The sequence below is a fragment of the Pundamilia nyererei genome, unplaced genomic scaffold, assembly GCF_000239375.1.
Source record: "Pundamilia nyererei isolate P.nyererei 1_Seehausen unplaced genomic scaffold, PunNye1.0 scaffold00201, whole genome shotgun sequence".
Taxonomy (NCBI): Eukaryota; Metazoa; Chordata; class Actinopteri; order Cichliformes; family Cichlidae; genus Pundamilia; species Pundamilia nyererei.
In genome coordinates, this window is record NW_005187602.1 from 458,040 (window position 1) to 475,046 (window position 17,007).

Genomic DNA, 17,007 nt, shown 5'->3' on the forward strand with positions numbered 1-17,007 from the left:
GATACCTCCGTCTCCTCCTTGTCTGAACTCGCCACAATATATTAAGTAATCCAAAGTATTCAGAATACGTTACTGTCATTGAGTAACGTAACGGAATACGTTACAGAATACATTTTGGGGCATGTATTCTGTATTCTGTAATGGAATACATTTTAAAAGTAACCTTCCCAACACTGTCCATGGCAAACTACAGATACATTCTTAAGCTATTTCCAAACTGGAAGTAATTTGCTTGTCGCACATTGCTTTGAAGCTGAAGGCCGGTCACGTACGGACAGTCTGGCTCCAGCTACCTGGGCAGCATTGTAATGTACTATACCATACATGCCATACAACTTTATTTTTAAAGCACTTTGGGCATTTTCTTTGGCCTTCAGACAATAATTCTGATTTTTACAGTGCCAGACAGGACAGGCAAAAAAAACAAACAAAGCACTTTAGCAAAAAGTAAAAATAACACCAATTAAAAAACTATAATAAAAACAAAAACAAGCAACTATAAAACAACAAAACAAAATCAAAACAAGTAAGATCAATGTCTCATGATGGGCTGAAAAGCCAGAGAGTTTTAAGATGAGTTTCAAAATGGACAATGTAGGTGATTGTCTAATGTGCAAAGACAATATATTCTATAATCTGGGGTCAACAAAAGAAAATACCCTCCAAACTTCCGCTTTTTGTGCATGTATGAGCAGCTGGTCAGATTACTTGACTTTGGACATGTATGTGTGTATGTGTATGAGTAAAGCAGCTCAGAGAGGTACCACAGGCCCAAACTATTTAAGGATTTAAATAATTTAAGGATTTAAAAACAAAAGAACTAAAGTGCACATGCAGCCAATGGAGTGTGGCCATAATAGGCTTAAGGTTCACTTCTCTACACACTGCAGTCAAAAGTGGCATTTTGAACCGACTGGAGATGTGAGAGGGAAAACTGTCTAACTCCTGCATAACCTCCTGAGGCCCAGCCTATTCTATTATGTCCTCTGTATGGACATTTGTTTTTGGTCAATATCTTGTGACTTATTTGAGCTATCTTACTATGTCCTGATGTATTAAATAGAGGACATCTTGGGCTTTCCACTGATATCTCATGTGTTTGAGTAGCCTCTTTTAGCTCCAAAGAGGCAGCAAATCACAAATAACATTAAATGGGAATATTCTTTTTTTTCTTGGTTCATATAGCGCACTACAGTAATCCCACAGAGACATAATAATGTCACAGTACTGGGTCTGGGACACAGTGTTTTGTGTTTCTTGATTAACTGATATTCTTTGTTTTAGTGTTATTCATGGTTTTGGTTCTCCTTATTGTTCTCTGTGTGTTATAGTCTTATTTTCTATTTCTGTTTGGTTTCTGTTACTTTGCCTTCCCCGTGTTCCATGTTTCATGTCTAGTCACCCTTCCCTCTTCTCTCCATGTCTCAGTGTCAAGTCTGCATCTTTGTGAGTATCTCTTGGTTCCTGTTTTACTTTGACAGTCTCGTGTCCCTCTCTTCTCTGCTCTTCTCCTGTGTCTCATTCCCTTGTTTCATTAAGCCCCGTTTTCCTCTTTCCATTGTCACATCATTACCCCATGTGCTGTGTGCTTCCCTATTATCTTCGTCCCTAGTCTCTAGTTTCCTGGGTTCCTAGTTTTCTAGTTTCCCAGTGTTTAGTTATTAGTTTTCAGTTTCTAGTTCAGGTTTGTTTTTTGCAAGCTTATTTTATGGTTTGTGCAGAGTCCTGCATTTGTGTCCTTCATCCTGCCTACTACAGCTAAACATGACAAATAAAGGCATGTATTACTGTCTCCAATGTTGCCTATAGAGGATAGATTTCACCTTGGCCATGAAATGAAAGAAGGCCTTAAATGAAAGAAGCTAGACTTCACTACTGCTCCAGTTTAAACTCACCATCTGTTATAAAGCCCAGATTTGCAACTGTGGACATGACATGCATAACCCATGGGCTCAAAATTCACATGGGGAAACTCACAGGAACTAATAGGTCTAAACACCAACACTTCTCTACTGTAAGGTCGGGGGGCGGGTTCATTCCACTGCAGGGCAACCTGCATGTGGCGAATAAAATTTGAACTTGAACTTCAGTCTTCTTTTCATTAAAATGTAAATGGACCTAATATTGAGCCCTGTGGAACTCCACATGAGACTGGGGACACTGAGTCTGAATGGACCATGTTCAACACCTCCATTGGTGAGGCTGCTACACTGAGTTGTCGATAAAGGTGGCTGGTGCCTGTCGTGGTGGTAAACCCTGAACCAGCTGGTGTACACTAGAGGTGAAGGGAGTGATCAGGTGGAAGAAGGCATCTTATCGGGCTTGGTTAGCCTGGGGGACTTTGGAGGCAGCCAATAAAATCAGTGAAAGGAATACCTCAAGGAGCTCCTTAATAGGGCTGCCACAAACGATTATTTTTATAGTCAACTAGTCACTGATTATTTTTGTGATTAGTTGACTAATCAGATCACGTATACACTGGACGTGAAACATACAGCTTATTGCACCAGCATGCATGTGGTCTTATATAACTATCATTAGCTTACAGCTTTAAGTGTTTAAGGTACGTGCTAACTAAAAATAAAGACAAGACGAAAGTTTATTAAACTTTTAATGAAATTTGCAGATTGTCTCGGTGGAGTTTAATAAACTCAGCCGTCTGCTCCTTTCTATCTAAAATGTAACAGGACATTGGAGTAAGCTCTCGACCATCTCACACTTCTGTTTAATCAGTTTTCTGTTTGACGATTATTCAGCTGTGTGAAAACTATAACTTTAATCTCAGCCAAACCAATTTACTCAGGAACAAATAAAACACTGAAAAAAGTTATCTAAGTGACTTATATATCATGTTTAACCTGAGTAGCGAAAGACTGCGGGGGTCTGAAAATGATGTGCCGAGAGTTTGCTGTTCTCGCCGGCTCTAGTGCGCCTTGAACCCCGGCTCGCTATCGAGCTGGTGGGTAACAGACGTCTCCGAAAACGTTGAAACACTTTTTCAAATATGTGATGTCTTGATAAACTGAGCAGATATTTGAAGTTTGCACAGCTACATTATTGCCTGAAAATATCTTATAAGTTTATTTTGTGACTCAGAAAGGGTATTAAGAATAATATTTAAACTAAGTAGCTGCCGCCATTGTTTGAAACTGGAATTGGCTGGGCTGCACTATAAATTCTGAGATATGCTGGGCCTTGAAGGATACACCTGACCTGATTTCCTTTCGGTACGGATCAGGTAGTGACACCTTCAAATCTGGGGAAATGAAGGACGCATTTGTCGGCTGCATTTGGAAGTGTCTTCGAATTTGGACAGCTTTCGCATCGCTGTAATGCAATCGGCCAACAAATGCAGCCTCCGGAGGATGCAGCCCCTGAATTTGGACAGCTACGATCTTGGAGACTGCTTCTTTCTCTTCTGGGTTTAAGGGCAGGTGGCATCCTTGTACATGCAGTGCTGCCATCTTCTGTTTCAGTCTGTTATTACACTCTTAAATCCTACTACTTATTCCTGCGTCTTTCAGGATTTTACACAGCTTCAAACGACGCGTCAACTATTAAATTAGTCGCCGACGATTTTGATAGTCGATGTAATCATGACAAGTCGACTAATCGGGGCAGCCCTACTCCTTAATGCCACTGACATGTCTTCTCTAGAGAAAGCAGAGTCTGAGGATGAGGGGGACAACCCATCCATCATGAGGAGTGAGGTCAGTGAGGAAGTTAACCAAAACCTTGGTGGCAGGACCCCTGGGGGTGGATGAGGTTTTCTTTGGGTTCCTGAAGGCCTGTAGGTCTGTCTTAGTTGACACGCCTCTACAATGTTGTATAGAGATCTGTGGCGGTACCTATGGACTGGCAGATCAGGATGGTGTGTCCTATCTGTAAGAAGGGGTACCGGTGTGCTTCAGCTATAGGGGGATCACGCTTGTCAGCCTCCCTAGGAAAGTCTATGCAAGAGTGCTGGTAAGGAGAGTCTGTCAGTTAGTCAAACCTCAGATATAGGAAGAACAAAACGGTTTTCATCCTGGTCCCAGAACACTGGACCAACTCTTTACCCTCTCAAGGATACTTGAGGGTGCCAGGGTACTGCCGGAGCCCTAACGGATGCTGCCCTGTCACAATTCTGTTCGTAATTTTTACGGACAGAATTTCTAGGCATAGCCAAGTGGTGGAAGGCTTTCACTTGGATGGTTTCAGAATTTCATCTCTGCTTTTTGCAGATAATTTGGTTCTGTTGGCTTCATTGGGTGATGGCCTCCAGCTTGCACTGGATCGGTTTGCAGCTGAGTTTGAAGCGGTGGGAATGAGAATCAGCACCTCCAAATCTGAGGCCATGGCCAAAAGTGCTGGCTGGCCTCTCCCTTAGAGATAGGGTGAGAAGGATGGCCATCCAGGACGGGCTCAGAGTAGAGCTATTGCTCCTCCACATCAAAAGGAGCCAGTTGAGGTGGTTTGGGTATCTGACAAGGATGCCTCCTGAGGGAGGTGTTCTGGGCATGTCTCACCGGGAGGAGGCCCCGGGGCAGACTCACGACATGCTGGAGAGATTATATCTCTCGGCTGGCCTGGGAACACCTTGCTGTTCCCCCGGACAAGCTGGAGGGGGTGGCCAGGGAGAAGGAGGCCAGGTGGCCAGGATAAGTGGAGGAAGAAGGATGGATGGATGTAAATTTGAAAAATCATGAATGACAATAATAATAATTAGAATTTTCAGTTCCTGGAGAAATTGCATTGGGATAGCAATAACATTAAGTGCATTACTCTTTTCTGGCATCCTTGTATTATACTAAATTGTATATAGCATTTGTGTTCTATTTTATTCTATTTTATTCAATTGTATATAGTATTTTATTTTATTCTATTCTCTTGTGTACAGTATCTTATTGATATCTAGTCGGTGGCTAAGCCACATTCATCTCCACCAACTACAGAGGACTGGTTAGCATCAGGAATTTCATCAAGTTTCTTTTGAGACTGTCCAGGAACTCAGCGATGACCTGGTCTAGATCTGGGGGGAGATCTCCGAGGCTACCATCTACTGTCTTATTAGGGGCATGCCCCAAGATTATCAGGCATACATACAAGCACATGGGGGGCATACAAACTACTGAGTACCATTCTGAGTTTGAGTTGTGAAGAAAAGTTTGGAAATGGACTAGGCCGTTACATAATTTTTTCACCTTGATTTTGGGGGTATATTTGAATTCAGCCCCCTGTAAGTTGATTTTCATTTTCATCAAAAAAGTGTGGGTCTTTTCATTTTAAAGTTATCCAGTTCATATCATATTAGATATCCAACATGAATTCTTTCTTGTTAAGATATTATACATCTTGAAAGTGTTCTATGTTTTTTGTTTGTTTTTTTAGCAGTATAAAGCACTGTGTAGTTTTTCTTTGGACATTGGCTCCTTTTTCACTCATTTTAAATCTAGTGCTTTTCAGAGGAATGTCTTTTTTCTTAGGCCAGTTAACTCACTGTCTTCCCATGCTTCAATGAATCATTAAAGCATGAAAGGAAAAATTGTAGTTACACATAGCAGAAAAATCAGAAAACTTTTGAATTCTATCTTTAGTTACAGCTTGTTGAATCTAAGAAAATAGCAAAGATAACACATTTATCTTGAAAGACATAAAATAGCATTCTTGCGCCAACAAAGAACTATTAGTCGAACCTTGGCATATCTCACTATATTTCCCATTTTTCAATCCAAATATAATTAAATGATTAATGATTAATTAATGGTGATTAATAGTAGAATGGCCTATAATTACAGATGATGATGTCAGTAGATATTCCAGCAGATCCTGTACATCAACAGCAAAAGCTCTAAGCACTCTGTTTCAAACAGTTTTTTTCTGGTGGAGAGGAGATATCCTCCTTACTATGGTCATCTCAGGCACAGAACACAGAAGTCACACTTACCTGGTATTCTGGCATTGTGATTTTTTGGTTGATATAAAAGCAGGTGGAAAAAGAGCTTGTTACATGCAGTGAATGAATTAACAGGTTTTATCTAAGCCCAATATAAGATACATTATGATTTTCTATGAACTGATCTTGTGTCATTTATCATTTGTGTACACACAGCATGTGCGAGAGCATATTTAGACATTGCTGATTTGTCTAGTTTATATTTGGAGACGCTGTTAGATGGGTAAATATTACATCAATATGAAGGTGAATTATGCTGATGTGCACCCACCCTCTCTGCTGACTGTGCTGTGCCAAAGAAGATAGGGATGAAGGCAAGCCAGATAATACAGGTGGTGTACATTGTAAATCCAATGGGTTTGGCTTCATTGAAGGTCTCTGGCACACTTCGGGTCTTGATAGCATAAACAGTGCATGTGACCATCAAGAGAATGCTATATCCCAAGGAGCAGATAAGTGATAGGTCAGAAATGTCACACTTCAGGACACCCCGTGCATTCTCAGGATCCTGTGTGCGCTGCTCCCCGTAGTCCACAAAGGTATGTGGTGGGTCAGCAGCAAACCACAGGAGGACACCCAACAGTTGAACTGAGATGAGTGAGAAAGTGATAACTAGCTGCGAGGCTGGCGAAATGAAGCGTGGTGCTGTCACTGCCTTCTTTCCCTGTTCGAAGATGCGATGGATACGGTTAGTCTTGGTGAGCAGCGCAGCATAACTGAAACACATTCCAAGGCCCAGGAAAATGCGGCGGAAGGAGCAGACGACAATATCAGGAGCAGCAATCATGGGGAAGGTGATGATATAACATAGGAAAATACCTGTCAGCAGGACATAGCTCACTTCCCGACCTGAGGCACGCACAATGGGTGTGTCATTGTAGCGAAAAAAGGTTACGATGATAAAGGTTGTAGCGATAATGCCTAGAACAGAGATGAAGACAGGCACCACTGCCCAGGGCGAGTGCCACTCTAGCTTGATGATGGGGATTGGTTGGCAGCCAGTACGGTTTTGGTTGGGTCTCTTCTCGTAGGAACAGAGCTCACAGGTGAACTCACTGGCCTGGAAGTGGTATCCCTCGCAGCGCTCACAATGCCAGCAACACGGCACACCCTTTACTACTTTCTTCCTTTCACCAGTGAGGCAGGGCAGGCTGCATACTGAACCCGGAAGGGACAAGTCCCCAGTTGTCCACTGTAAGGCCTCCATCTAAGGAGAGGGAATAGGAAACTAAGCACTCTGTACCATCATAGTTGGGTCTAAATCAAAGTTCAAATATATTATAGAACTGCACACAGCAACAGTTTTTAGATAGAGCTAAACAGAACACAATCAAATAAGATACTGATTCTTCTTGATGCAGTGCGAAGAATCAAATTGAGAAACACATAAACTTTTTCTTTGCGCTTGACTGGGGAGCATATTTGTTATTTTCATGTTTTATACCCCTTGCAAGTTAGCGGCCCTTACATTTAGATGCAACTGATTGGTCCAGTGCCCGATGACCTTGTACTCTGCCACCGACCTGTTGTTGATCTGATATTGGAAGATGTCATAGCGTCCGGGAGCATCCCCATTCTCATTAAAGATGACTGGAGTCCCTGCACTTCCTGAACAAAGCAACAAAGCAACAAAAAAGAGTAGAACATTCTGTTTTCAGAAATTGATGGAAAAGGGAAACACGAGATAAAGAGTTATCCTAATACGCGGAAAGAGACGTAAATTCGGAAAGAGAGAGATATCAGATTAAATTTAAAAAGGGGTATTGATAAAAAAGTGCCAGAAAATACTCAAGTTTAAAATTAAAATCTTTAACTGTATATTTATTTTATAACTTATATTCACGTTTTAAGCAATTTGGAGTTTAATGTTCTCCAGATGTCATGATTGATGATTTGCTGATGCTCACAAAGTAATCCATTGTAACAGGAATTCAAATACCACTAATTATTAGCAAAAATTAAACTAAAATCTTAGTACCCTATTTTTATGTCAAAAAATTTTGTTTAATCAAATCCCACACGTAAAAGCCAAAAATGCAGTCAAATGTTTGTCAAGAACACACCAAATCCTAGCTGTGTAGAAATGTTGGCCAATCAAAAGTCTAGAAGCCTGGGAGGGAACGAGTAAACAGAGTTTTATGCAAACCTTAAGTGCTTCTGAAAAGCTTTTGTGTTTTTCTGGAAAGGCAGCTAATTTTGTGTTACTTTTCAAGTGCCTTCATCATTTCAAATGTTAATAACCAAAGACAGTATTTTGGCTGGTGCAGGAAAGAACAAAATGCATACAGCATGCATAAATTTTAATTTAAAAAAATTAAATATACTTGCAACAATGCATCACTGATGCATTGTTGCAAATGCCATCAGTCCTTCAGACAAATGATGTTCTCCGGGGGAACATCAAAATCAGACTTACATTGCACATAGTCCACCGGATTACTAGACAAAGAAGCGTGATTTGTCACTCCCAAGAGTAAGTCCCCAGTGGTTTAGAGTCTATTGGCATTGTGCTTTAAAACACTGCACCACTTTGCATTGTGCTTGGTCATGTAAGGTTTGGATGCAGCTGATGGGCCATGAAAACCTCAAGCTCTGTATGCAATGTTTTGGAGCTAATCTGAAGGCAACGTCAAGTTTGGAGGTTTATAGCGACTGACTTTGGAGATTGTACCTTGGCATCCACTGACCCTATTCTGTGATTTTGTAGGGCACTTCATAGCTGAGTTGTTGCCATTCATAGTTGCTTGTAATATGAAAATACAAGTATAAAGAAAAAAACTGTTTTGACTGGCATATTAAAGCACTATTTGTAAACCCAAATGCTAGATCCCAATGCTTATACATTAAGGAAGAGCATTCAGAGTCTTGGATTCACTAAATGGATTCACTCTATTTTTCTTGCAGCCGCTATATTTACTGTATTGTGGTGTTAGTATACAGTTGAGCTGGATTACTTGCTGTGGGGTAAATAATACTGGGGACTCGAGGCACATTAGTTTAGATGTGGAAAGAGGAAGAGCAGAAGATAGAAGTTAATTTGCAGAACATCAACAACAAAAGAATTCACATTCATAATAAAGTGAGTGGGTGGCAGTTTGATTCGATGCTGTCCTGATTTCTTTCTTCAGCATGAATAAAAGTAGTCCATAACACATCACTACGGAGATGAATCAGCACAGCTTGCCTCAAGACGTACAAACGCCCCTCCACCACCTCCTATCTCCTCCCCCACTTCCCTTCCCTTCACTTCCCTTCACTTCACTTCACTTCACTTCACTTCACAGACTCTGCTTTGATACAGAATTAACATCCTGACTTCACATCACTTCAAAACATGATAATCACAATAACTCACTGGTGATCTCTGTCATTTAACACAATAAGAAACAGACTACAAATAAACATTCTGTGAACAAACAAAAACAACTTGTACTATTGGTTACACATAAAATAAGATAGTTTCAATACTAGAATGTTGAGTCCAGATTGGTTTTCTATGAGTTTTGGTAAGTTTTTATCACGTGACAACTAACTAAGGTTTTAGATCTCAGCACTTAGTTATTACGGTGGAAAGTTAAAAAGTTTTGATGCATCAGCTCTATTATACATTCAATAAAAATCAGTCCATCATATCAACACCAAAGTGTTGATGGGCATTGACACATGTAACAAGATTTATTTTTAAGAAATTAATCTCTGGAGAATTTGACCATAAATACTCATACTTTATTAATTCTCCTGTTCAACCTGGATCCAACAGGACCGCATCTTTTTTAGTACACTGCCAGGAAGCACAGTGCAGCAAGGTATCTGGATTTTATGGAACCGCTACAGCTGAAGCTTGCCAGGTCGTCCATTCATCTGCGTGATAATGAGTCTGAACCTATATATTCACTCTGCTCGTATTTCTACATCCTTGCTCTGACTTTAATGTGTACTCGTCTGCAGCTTTCACATTTGTTCTGCTACCTTCACACAACATCCTGAGCCACATCCACTTCAGGGATGGCCATGGCTCAGGTGGTAAAGCATGACCTTAACCTTTTTTTTTTCCTGCTTCCTCCTGCTTTCCTTTTAGATGTCTTGATCTCAAGACATCTTTCAAGATGTCTTGTTCAAAGTAGAGTATAAAGAATTGTATTTTAGCTTAATAAAACTGAAGAGAAGCTGACGTCTGTTTCAACAATGTCTGTTGTTGAGATTAAAAGTCCACTAAAACAGCTGAATTATTTGTTTCCTCCTTATGCCTTGCTTTGCACTTTTTTTTGTGAAGTCGCAGCAGGAGATGCACTTGTCACATATTCATCAGTTCACTCACTTAAAACATCTCTCCTCATCCCTCACAATTCCAATCTGATTGCTGCTCCACAGGGTCAATCACACTGCTTTAAAACATCAGAATGGTCTTATTGATTTTTAATACGCATCCAATGTCCAACTAAATCTGAGGGAATCTTCCTGACCTCTCCCTCTTTCTCCCTCACCCACTTCTCTACTTTGCTTAGCTAAATGTGTTCAAACAGAACGTTGGTACAAAGGCCTCATACAGATGGCTACTTTGCACTGAGCACTAACATTAGGACAAGTTTTCCGATTAACCTTCTGACGCTCCTCTAAAAATAAGCACAATGAGCAGACGGCTGAATTGGCCATTAGCCATTAGAAAGCCTCAAACATGTGTGACATGAGTGTTTGTGTGTGTCTATACTGCAATAAAAAGAAGCTAATTGAGGCACAAATCGCACATGGGCCATATACTGGTGAGCCAGGATTAATTGGTGGTGCATAATAGATGCTGCAAAGCTAAGCTGAGTTGATGTTTTTAGAGGCTGCAGATTAATTCACAGTTAACCGATTCAGTTAATTTGCTTCATCAGTGAACTGACTGGTTTATGTTTAACAGGTTTAGTTAAACTGATATTACCCACGTAAACCTGCCTGAAATGACATCTACAAGTTTTCTGGGTCCCCTCCTCGATCACCGTCAAGCCATGGAGAAGACGTGTTCTCGATTGTCTGGGGCACAACCCTGGAAGATCACCGGCGCCAGTTCAAGGGGTGCTGAATCGAGGCAAAGAATCACCCCGTCGCCAATGCTCAGAGAGTCAGGCCATGCAGCAGCCAGGCAGATGCAGCCAGGCCCTGGGGAGGAGGAAAGGTGGCTGTTGGAGCTTATTGTCTTGGAACAGCTCAGCATGTAGATACAGTTGCCAGTGGAAATGAACCAGCGCTGGCCGGAAAAGGCTCTTCAGTCCACCTCCGGTGTCACAGACTACCATGGAGCCTTACTAACTCATTTTTATCTGTTTCCCCTCCTCAGGTGCTGGTGGCTACAGGCGCTTCACCCATTTCATGGGGAGTCACACAGATGCTGGGGCAGGAGTGCTGGAGGTGGGGGTGTCTGGGATATCTCCGCAGGGAGTGTGCACTGATAGAGGTGGGGCAGATGTTTTACATCTTCAGCATCCCAGCATGTTCCCCCAGTCTGGGAGGGACATACAATGTTGAACCCGAGACAGGTATAGCGTGTGGAAATTCTTTGTGTGCATGGGGATGTTGGGGGCAGTTCTTAAAAGCTGTTGGGAACTGATATTCCAGGTGATTCATAAAAATCCTTACAGCTGGAAATACTCTGGAGGAAATAACGGCAACATTTTTAAGGGTGGGCATCCAGGGCGGGCTCACTGATAGTGCACATCCTGCCCAAAATGTCAGCTGGTAAGCCAGCAGCCATTGCGCCTTTGCACTCAACCTTTAGTAAATGTTCCATTTTTGTCCATGATTTGTAAGTTCATTCGAATCATGAGGTGGCTTTAGCTCAGGAGGTAGAGCAGGTCATCTACAAATTGGAAGGTTGGTGGTTTGCCGGCAAGCCAAATATCCTTCGGCAAGAGAAGTTCCGGAAGTTGCTCATATGAATGTGTGATTGTTAGACAGACAGCATTTAGGTAGAAAAAGAAGAGACAAAAGTGCTTGTGGGTGTGAATAGGTGAATGAGGTATTAGTATATTATAGGGCTAATCAGACTTTATGCACATGGCTAGAGAGCAGCCAAATATGTAATATGTAGTAGTATTGTCGCAGTTACTTATTATCAGCAGATTAGACCCTGCTGTCTCCAGACAGCTGACAATAGGTCAGCTAAACAAGTAGATGGATTTTTTTGTCATTATTTTTACCACTCAATTTGATATTTCACACTAGTTTTTTGTAGGTCCTAGCACACACAAGGAGATGTTTGCTTGAAAAACACAAGATAGAAAGACAGTAAGCAATTTAAATATCACTTTCCGTTTGAAGAAAAACTCTTTTTTTTTGCTTTAAGAGAACCTCTGTTCACCTAATGGACATAAATTACTTTACCATGAAATTACATAGTACTTAAAATAACCTAAGGTGTATGTAAAATTACTTAAGTCATACTTAAAAATTGTATGCCGCACTTAAAATTACTTGCAATACAATTTGTGTGTTCTTCCCTGTAAAATGCCTAGATTTAGGAAAGATTAAGTCACCCCATATTACAGCCTCCGCCCTAAAATTTCCTCAGAAGTCAGTGTGCCATATGATTGCATTAGCAATACATTTAATAACGCTCTATATTAACAGTTACACACTATATAGAACCACTTTATAGAATTGTATTTGTTCGCAGATGTTGGCAGCTATCAGCGAATAGTTATCAGCTATTTTGCAACAAAAAAAGACACTTTTTATCCATAACAAGAACTCCATAACAGCAAATGGACTATACAACAGAAAATGCAAATGCTATTTATGGTCTCCTCACAACAATGATAAGAAAAATAAACTGGGTCCATATGGCATGTTTGTTAATACACTCTGATCTCTGGTCTCCCACTCAGAGACACAGGTCTCCAAGTGTCCAGCATTCAGACGGTTACCTGAGGACACTCATGTGAGAGAAAATCTGCTCACACAGACATGTAGAGCCAAATACTGTCAATAAGGCCTCTGCAATGTTCTGAAGACAGTTAAACTTGTCAGGTAGTGATGTCCAGCAGGTGAAAATGCAAGCTCCATGAACACGCACATGTATGTATTCCAGCTGCTTCAATGTTATATGTATGATTTCTATACATTTTACGTCAGATAAAAACTTTGGTTGTAAGATAAGTAAGATAAGTATTTAATAAAAGCGAGACATTTTAAATGAGAATAAGAAAGTATTTCTTTGTGCCCCCCTTTCCCTGTTAATGCCCTACCTGCCCCCCTGGCAAAACTTTGCTAGATCCACCCCTGCACAGTGTCAGCTGTCAGCTACGTAAAAAAAAGGATCCTGGTGTTATTTGTCTCTCAGAAACAGTTCATAACTTCCCTTCAACTCATTCATGTCACCTAAAAGGTAAACCTGTTTCTCCATCACCTGTTCAGCTCTGAAGATGAAACCAGGACATCTCCTGGTTTCATCTTCATGTTTCCCTCTCACCACCTATCCAAACCGATATCATGACCAGCAGCTTTTACAGCTGTGGCTCCAGCAAACATCAGCTGATACTAGAAATGAATATTAAATAAATTCTAACAAAAGCTTATCAAGCTTAAATGCGCTGCTGTTGTTTAGCGTGACATCTGCCGGTTTCTTCTTTCTGGCGCAAATTGGGCGATAAACAAACAAGAGAGAAAAGCCGATCAGCTGATCATTGATCAGTTTCATGATTGAAGTAGAAACAGGAGAGAGAGGGGAGAGAATGAGAGGAGAAGAGGCAGCTGACAGCAGAACGACAGAATAACTCCAGCTTTGTGTCTTTTTCCATTCTAGCTGAAGTCCGGGACAAACTGTTCCTTTTCACCTCAACACAAAACGCGTAATATTTTCTCTGAATACGGGAGATTCCGTTTTTTTTCGGGATGGTTGGCAACTCTACTAACTAACCTTATGAATAAAATAAAGTTCACTATCAGTAACATCATAGCAACTGAACAGCTGTATAGAAACTCCGTCATGCTAGCTCAGGCAGTACGAGTTATTGTAACTGACTGTAAAAAGTCAGCACAACGAAAATAAACTCCACCTAAACTTGGTTTATATCTGACCCAGATAAACTGCAGGTCACAACTTCTTACCTGAAGTTCAGTTCACCTGACACTCGGACCGGCGGCTGCCTTTGGTCTCTCCTCCTGCCTCCCCTTTCTCTCATCCACCTGTTGGCCTCCACCACTTGCTAATTTTACTGAATCTGAGGAAGCTCCGCCATAGCCACCACCAAACAACAGAGTTATTTTTTATACAACTAGCATCTGGCCAATCCACCACCTTTCATTCTTTATACCGTTACAAAGAAGAAAAATTTGAGATCTTCAGGTCTCAAGAATGAATTGTGTTCACCTTTGGCTATGGAATTTTGAATCACTCCAAAGTCTCACCATTGAAGTTGACGGCGTGGATATGGGTCAGCAGCTCTCTTCCATCAATGTTGGTCATACGAGGGCACAGGCCAAGGTACCCTGGGCAGAGCTCACGGTGCATGTGGTGCAGAGCATGGGCCATCGCGTAGACGGCGTCCATCACAAACTGCACCTTCCCCTCTTGTTCATAGATGGAGTCACGGCCAACTTTCTCCAACCCTGAAACAAAGTCGATCGACTTAAATTACCAAACATATAAAATATATTACAGGCTGAAAGTTCAGTGAACCCACTATGGTTAAATGGGGAACTCAGCTGGGGTCTATTTTGGACCTTCTAATGGTTGCTTAAAGTAATGACTTGAATGACTGACTTACAAATGACTTAATAATTATCATCCAATAATATCATATATAAAAAGAGAACATTCTGCATAATTAATACTTTGACTTTAGGATACTTACGTTTTTTTTAATATAAAACCATAAATATGATTAAGCAGAATTATGACTTTCTTAAGTAAGGAGTAAAAAAAATAAATTCACCACTTGCAAAATAGTTACTATGTTAAAAAATGTATAGTGTCACTTTTTCCAGTGTTTTTCTATTGTGTGCCAACTGTACATATTTGTGATTAAACGGTTTCCTTGGCAAAGTTCTTGGTGTTTTTGGTACCACTCCATTGAAAAAAATCAAGCAAGTCAAAACTGCCATGGAAAATGCCTTAAAAGGAGTTGTTTACTGAGGACCACAAATATCACTGTGGGTTTCATTCAGGCAGCAACATTAAAATGACTAAGAAACTAAAGCACTGACATATTCATCTTTAGGCTCCACAGGGAAAAAAAGAAAAGAAAAAAAAAACACCACACATCCAGAGAGCAAAGCAATAAGCACAATACTGTTCAACTACCTTTACTAATATATATCTGAGTCAATCTCATCCCACCTCTTTATTTGATCTCTTTTTTTAACCCAAAGGTTACGGCACTCATCCTTTCCATTAGGCAAGAAGTTACTAACAAAGATCATGGGAGTATGAAAAGAGCAACATTTCCTCTACCCATTAACATAAAAAGATACCTGATCTCATTCGTTGATTTAAAAATAAATCAAAGAAGACATTATGCAAAGTTTTTTTCCAGATTTTCTAGAGAATTATTGGTGTTACTAGAGGCACGCTGCACCATGATGTTGGTGCACGCCAAAAAGGAAAAGAGAAAGACAGGAGGGGAAGACTAACTATTGGACTGGACCCTCCATAGACAAGAGACAAGGCTTTGTTGGATTAACAGGAGCTTCAAAAATCCAATTTAATTTTGATGGCAGACAAGAGAGGAAGGATCTGTCCAAATGGAGACATTTGCTCTGACTAATTACAGATAAAGAGTGATTACATATCTATATGGCTGACCCATGAATGGTGAGCAGACAGCACAGGATGTCAAACAACCGAGACTGACAGAATGTAAATGGTAAATGGTAAATGGCCTGTATTTGTATAGCGCTTTACTTGAAGAGTCGGTGCAACATCATCAAAGTAAAATTTGAATGTAGCTTCTCACAACGACATAGAGAAGCTGAGACACCATCACACACTAAGACAAACACACACACATTTTGAAACGCATTTTTGAGTGGCGCTAAATACTAAACAGCTGCTTAAACGCTTCAGACATTGTTGCTGCTTTCAAACAGAGAAGGAAAGAGGGAAAGATGCTGAGCCTGTGTCTAGGTACATCAGTTCATCTGGTTATGTCCCTAACTGAGCAAACTGCAGCACAAACAGGAACATGTACACAAGAAAACACAAGGCATTCAAATACAATCTCTCATCTGTAATTAGCTTCGGTTCCCTTTCCCCTTGTTACACTGGGTGTATACATTGTCTCAGTCTTCCTTTTGCTCTTGGTCATGTTCTCCCTTCTAGCTGTGTCCTTCCTTCTCGTGTGTTAGGGTTAGAAGAGTTTTTGGTTATATACTTTTGCTTCTGACCTGTTTTGTTTTTCATTGTGTTCTTATAAGGCCTTTGCAATAAAACTATTTTTTAGTTTTATGCCTTGTCCTCCGGGTCCTGCCTGCCTGCCACACAGAAAAGTTTGACAGTTTGTCCACTAGGAGTTCGAAAAAACGTGTTACTTTAAAATTCAACACTTTTTTCTTTTTTTAACCTATCTGATTAACTAGGAATAGTCTGTAAACCCATATGGAAAAAAATTGTAAAAACTTATAAAAGACTTGCATAAGATGTGGCCTACTTCATATAGTAAATCATATAAGGCATATATGATTTACTCATGAAAGTGGCCACTTTCTCATTACTTTCATATATTATTTTAGTAAGTATCCAAAACATACATGTTTCATTTATATAATTTTTCAAGGGATCTTATATCTGTTTTCACTCTTGTATGCTTTTCATACACAACTGTCAATGGAAAATTGTATTTAGTAGTCAGTATAATCTTTTAGTGATATAAGTTTGCATATGGTAGAATACTGCATGTAGTTATTTGTATTAGGAAATATTCAACCATGTATACTTAGAGGCATATAATTAATTGTGTGTGATCTCTAACAGGCTGTAAAGGCTTGGTGTGCACCCCAGGAATGCACCCCCACATCCTGAGAGCATGAGAAAGTTCGTACCTTGTCTTATTGTTTTACGGTAGGTTTAACATAGCTATGTCTGTTTTAGTTTA

General features: G+C 40.4%; 1 protein-coding gene across 2 annotated transcripts in view; it reads right to left on the bottom strand.

The window, feature by feature from the left end:
* The window catches only part of LOC102195555 (metabotropic glutamate receptor 8-like), a 134,609-nt gene that overhangs the window by 7,310 nt on the left and 110,292 nt on the right, over positions 1-17,007 (bottom strand). For both annotated transcript variants that reach the window (XM_005747626.1, XM_005747625.1), the window contains exons 7-9: positions 14,324-14,524; positions 7,404-7,543; positions 6,207-7,142 (exon numbers count right to left, since the gene is read on the bottom strand). In XM_005747626.1, coding sequence (XP_005747683.1) covers positions 6,207-7,142; positions 7,404-7,543; positions 14,324-14,524 — 1,277 coding nt within the window. The remainder of the gene's footprint in view (positions 1-6,206; positions 7,143-7,403; positions 7,544-14,323; positions 14,525-17,007) is intronic.